Raw genomic sequence first — 5,628 nt, 5'->3', positions numbered from 1 at the left:
TTGCTCTGTTTTTGTGCAATGTACTAAGTTATGTACGCACATAATTCATTTTGTTTTGCCGCTTATAAAGTCGGTGTTGTGGGTTTTATTGTTGCAACCACTTTTGTTAAGATGTTGTGTATTCTCAACGTTGTCTTCAAATATAAAAGTGTTCAGTTAGGATTACCGGCTCTGTTTGTATGATGTACCATAAGTACAGTTGTTGTCAGTGTTTTACTAAGCTACTATATCTATAGTATATGTAACCTGCGACTTCGAATGTTATCAAATTTAAAGGTTCCTGATGTAATTCTAAAATAATCTAGCCATGTGAGTGTTGGTGACGACCTTAACCAGATCGGGAAACCCACCGGGAGCCAGTTGGCTGGAGTCAGTCTTGAAACGGGGCGTGTCTGTGTGGACGTGGTTCTGACCCAACACCTGGATATTGTGCATTAATAGAGACTTTAAGTTCTTTTTACTGTAAATAATATCTATATAAATATGTTGTAATTATTGTTTTTATTGATTTTATTTTATATATTAAAAAATTGTAAATAAAAAAAAATTGTGTTATATCTGACCAAACAGAGGACGACGGCTGTCGTAACATTGGAATCAGGTGCCATGGAGGTGTGAGCATCCCCTGCCCACCGGTCACACCCGCCGTGTGCTCCTTGTCATGAACGGAAAATAACGGAAAACCCGGCGACAATTCAATTTGTAAATTATGGTCTAATAATTAGTATGAAAAAGTCAAGCAGCATTTGACTCAATTATGATTGCTGCCAAGGTCATTGTATCGACCATTGAACATTCAAAATGATAAATTGAAACGAGACTGCTGATATTCTTGTTAATAATTTACCGCGGTTTAGAAATTACACATTCGTATAGCATGTTTTTGCGTATCGAATCAACTGAGAGATATATACCCTGTGTGCTGGTGATAAAAAAGAAGACTTTCAAAAATACTTTTAGTTACATCTAAAACGTTTTGTAAATTTAAAGAAATGTCATGTTTTCATTGATTCGATATATCTACAAGCTTATAAGAATCAGACTTGTATACGAGGGTTGATCGAAAAGTTCTTATTTTAATTTGTTCCATGTGAAAGAAATTAAAAATAACAAATAAAAGTGTAAACACATGCTAATGTTTTTTTTTGAATATATATATATATATATATATATATATATATATATATATATATATATATATATATATATATATATATATATATATATATATTAAGATAGTATATAACACTTTGGCACATGCCATAGAAATTCATAGCCATAGTAGTTCAAAACAGACATCATTCCTTCATCATCATTTTCATTGTTCATACTAAAAGTGAGACAAAACGCACTTAGTATGTATTACAATTATCAAATAAAAATCGTTTTATTATTACGATTGCTTAACCACTTACAAATCTCTGAACGTGGAAGAGTTTCACTGATTTTATTGGATATCTAGTTTATTAGTTGATGATTTTTTGTTCATCATGACATCTTTAGACAGCGTCGAAGTTCGGTCAAGTTATAAGTTTCGTGGAAAATTCTGGAAAACTATATATATATATTAATGATACAGGCTGGACAATAATGCAGAAAGCAACTGGTTTATAAGTGGTGTGATATATATTAGATATTTTTTTCCTTCTTTTTAATTTTTTTTTTAATTTCATTATTTTTTTTTTATTTTTTATTTATTTTTTTTTTTTTGCAAAACGACTGTTATATATAAATTATATATATATATAACAATGCCCAGGCCTTTCTTGAGAACAGAAATGGAGAAAAAGACAGGGTTCTGTACAACTTGTTAGTCGGTTCCGACTTAAGAGGGAGGTGCTTTTATAACATGTTACATGTTTTCAGTTTCAAAAAAGCAGGTATTTGGTATTGATGATAGAAAAACAGCAAGAAAATATAATTGTAAAACTTTCACAGATGTAACCCTTTTCCCCCTATTTACAAAGGATTATGTTTGAGATTAACAAATTCAACTACCTAGTCTCCCCCCGCCACCAACAAGCATGTTATTATTTAAAGTAAGACTACCAGGTACATTGTCTTTTGCGTGCATGTACGATTGTTTATGTATATTTCACCTTATAATAAATACAATATTTATATAACATTATTCGATTTCAATTTTTTTTCTGTGTTCAAAGAGAATTTTTCAGTAAAGTAAAATCGCTTTCAAAACTATTAAATAAATTCAATATTAGGTCACTTGAATAAGTAGTTATGTCTTTCCAAACTTTTACGTCAATTCAATTCCTTAAATCGTTGATAATTTTTATGCTTGGATGATGTATATGTACACAAACCTGTATTTGATGAAAATAACTCAATCGTCGGTGAAGTGAACGAGTCTTCGCTATTAAATCTTGTATAACCAAAATGAATAGTAAGAATTTCTATAAAATAAAAAGAAAAAATACAAATACTGTTTTTAAAATCGCCAACGTTTCACCTCAAATGCCTTCATCTGAAAAAGGTCTGGAATAATTTTTAAATATTTTTTTTTGGTGCATTCTTCAAATCTTATCTAGGAGATTTTGTAAAAGTACTCGTACGTCTGATTCCGTTAATTTTGAAAAATATAAAATCTAAAAGAGTAAAAAAAAAACAACAAATCTTTCAGCTAAGAATGTACGCTTACATTCTGAAATTTGTATTTTAACAGATGATTGTTCAGAACATAATAATGTAATTTTTGCTTAATTCCTAGTAATTTTCAAAATCCTTGTAATAGCAATCAGTGATAGTATTTGTTATATATATTACAGCAATAAGATACGAAGGCCATTCAAAAACAAGACTGTGCTATTATTACATATACGAGGGGTGATCAAAAAGTTCGCAAACTATCTCTATATCTACAAAACCACAATTCAGATTAGAATGAAATTCGGTACACACATAGCCATACACAAGGTCTATAAACAGCATATGCTGAATAAAGTTTCTCTCCTTGTTTGTGACGTCACAATGTGAAAATGACGTCACTATTTAAGTCATTTGTGACGAAAAATGGTTGTCTCAGTCGAACTCGTTCAACAAACGACTGTACAATTTATTGTAATACCTTAGAAATCCCTCTACAGTATCATATAATAATTTGTACACAGTTTATTGAGATAAATGAGTTCCCATAAATTCAATTAATGATTGGATTAATCGTTTTAGTGAAGGAAGGCTGATGGTTAAAAATGATACTTGTCATCTTGCACAGTGAAAGCAAGTTTGAAAAGATATGTATTTTCAATTAAGCAATTTGCTATCAAAAACCTCCAATTAGCACTTTGAAAAATAGTTGAATATTTGAACAATGATATAAGTATTAAATACCTAAGATATCGTTTACTTTAGATTTTAAACATATTAGATATGATAAAAAGGATGCATCCATTCTCTATCCACCTTGAATAAAGGTCTCTCCTGAGACAGAAGATTTGTATTTAATGGTCGCCATGCTTATTTTTGGAAAGGATGTTATTATCCACCCATTCTGTTGCCGAGATATGACCATTTCTGACAAATTAACTGTTCTTGTCATAAAAATTAACTCACATGGAAAGAAATATAAAACTCGGAAAAATCTTTTAACTTTTGTGACAGAACGCTACGGAGGGGGTCACGTGACCGCCAATATCACGTGATTCGCGCATGCGCAGAACGGTGGTTGATGTGCATTAAAATCGGGGAGGATTAATTTAAAATATAATCAACATTAAAACCAATTATTGTTTCTTGTATGGAAGTTATTTAATTAGTTTGCGAACTTTTTGATCACCCCTCGTAATTATGAAATTTCACAGAAACATGTATCTTAAAGATTCCAATAAATTTTGAGCAAAATTTCTGTATTTTAAAAAAAATTCTACTAAGATTATCGGTATGTTGATATCGCTGATGGAGAGGTACGGAGCACGACAAAAAATATGAAGCAAAAGCACGCAGAATCCAAAATTTAACTCATAAATTTTCTATAATTCGCGATATTTTTAGACAATTTTCTCAAATGTATCTTTAAATCGTTCTATTATGATGTATTTAGATTTCTGACGTGATATTTGAAGTACTAACAGAAATAAGGTGATTTTTCTCTGATTCGATGCCAAGAATGAAAACAACTGTGAAAATGACTTCTCCTGAATTGATGACGTACCACACTTTTGTTAAATTATGTGTAATGCACGAGATATCGCCAACACAGATCCAAAATATGCAAATTAAAACATGTAGTAAACTAAGGCATTCGTGACATCCGTCCACAAAAAGCAAATTGAAATTTTAGACCGTTAGACCTCTGTAAAAAAGCTATATTGGAGGAAAGGGAAGAAGATTATCGACGAAAACTTCATCCGGACTGTAAAGAACGTGATTGAGAGTCGATCACCAATATCATACTATATCTCATAAATACCTGCAGTTTTTGGTTTTAAAACAACAAAAAATATGCTTTACTTGTTTAATAGATTTTAAGCTTGACAGGAAATGGAGTATGGGTTGAGTAGATAAGGTAATTCAAACTGTACAGGTACTCTTGGGAAAATGTTTAGAAAATGAAAGCTCAATCATATATTTTTTATGATGCGTGTGAAATTGAAGATTTTGCTGCTCCGTGACTTAATGATATGTCCTGAAAAATCACTCAAAATTGATACCAATTTACAACATTTTGATATGAAATTTTGAATACCCTATAATTAAAGAGTCTTTTATATTATGTGTGACATTTTTCCCGATTATGTGGTCAAATATTTTTTTCTGTGCAACAAGTCCGCGTAATTTTTGAACGGCCCTCGTAGTAATTTTAAGATATATTTTCGTTAATCTTTACCTTGATTTAGGTTCTTACCATTTGAAGATGCAATGCATCCGTGAATATGACTGCACTTGGATAAACTGCAATTACACAACGAACTGCACAACACACCATAATGTGGGTAAGGGCAAGTAGTAGTACAGTTATCTGCGTAAAAACCTGGCGGGCATTCTAAAACATGTAACATAAGTTTAAGCATAATAAAAATAGAAATTCACTCTCTAAGTGTGTAACATATTTTGTTAAAACCATTGCGTGAAACACAGTTCACTTACCATAGCATATATTTTTGACTCTGTATCTAGTTGTGCAGCATCTTGGCTCATCCTCTGTAATAATTCTTACAAAGAAAATTAACAATTAACAATATATGAATTTTGACATTCTTTGCAGAAATGACATCTTAAAAGTCGGATATAAAATGTTTCTTTAAATGTTTAAATTTAATTAATTACAAAAAACAACATTATACTTCAATGTCTATTTGACACATCTTATCTTTGACTTACATAATGTACTCCCCTTAGCATATCATATAGTATTGACATATCTTTGTACATCGTTTACCATTTTATTGTTTTCAGAGAATTTATAAACTAAATTGGAAAATGTAAATAAAGAAAAACTTTGCACGCATTGATTTTCATGACATTATATATAATTTACATTTACATCGACAATCAATTTCTTAGTATTCATGTATAAGTATAAAACCCATACCTCCATGCACATCTGTATGAATAACAAATCGATATCCTCGAAAACAAATAAAGACAGTGTAATATAAAATTTACAAACATTAC

At 30.6% G+C, this 5,628-nt stretch overlaps 1 protein-coding gene across 1 annotated transcript; it reads right to left on the bottom strand.

The window, feature by feature from the left end:
* Nucleotides 1-2,246: 2,246 nt before the first annotated feature.
* On the bottom strand, nt 2,247-5,161 carry LOC134276215 (uncharacterized). The gene is made up of 3 exons (XM_062758489.1): nt 5,101-5,161; nt 4,859-4,996; nt 2,247-2,411 (listed from the first exon to the last, which is right to left on the bottom strand). Exons 1-3 carry the CDS (start codon nt 5,149-5,151, stop codon nt 2,265-2,267), a joined length of 336 nt encoding a protein of 111 aa, XP_062614473.1. The 5' UTR covers nt 5,152-5,161; the 3' UTR covers nt 2,247-2,264.
* Between the last annotated feature and the right edge of the window lie 467 nt (nt 5,162-5,628).

The sequence above is a fragment of the Saccostrea cucullata genome, unplaced genomic scaffold, assembly GCF_032062105.1.
Source record: "Saccostrea cucullata isolate Sc308-1 unplaced genomic scaffold, CSIRO_AGI_Scuc_v1 ctg11756, whole genome shotgun sequence".
Classification (NCBI taxonomy): Eukaryota; Metazoa; Mollusca; class Bivalvia; order Ostreida; family Ostreidae; genus Saccostrea; species Saccostrea cuccullata.
Note: the sequence above shows the minus strand (reverse complement) of the source record. Positions and strands in the feature narration are given on the sequence as shown.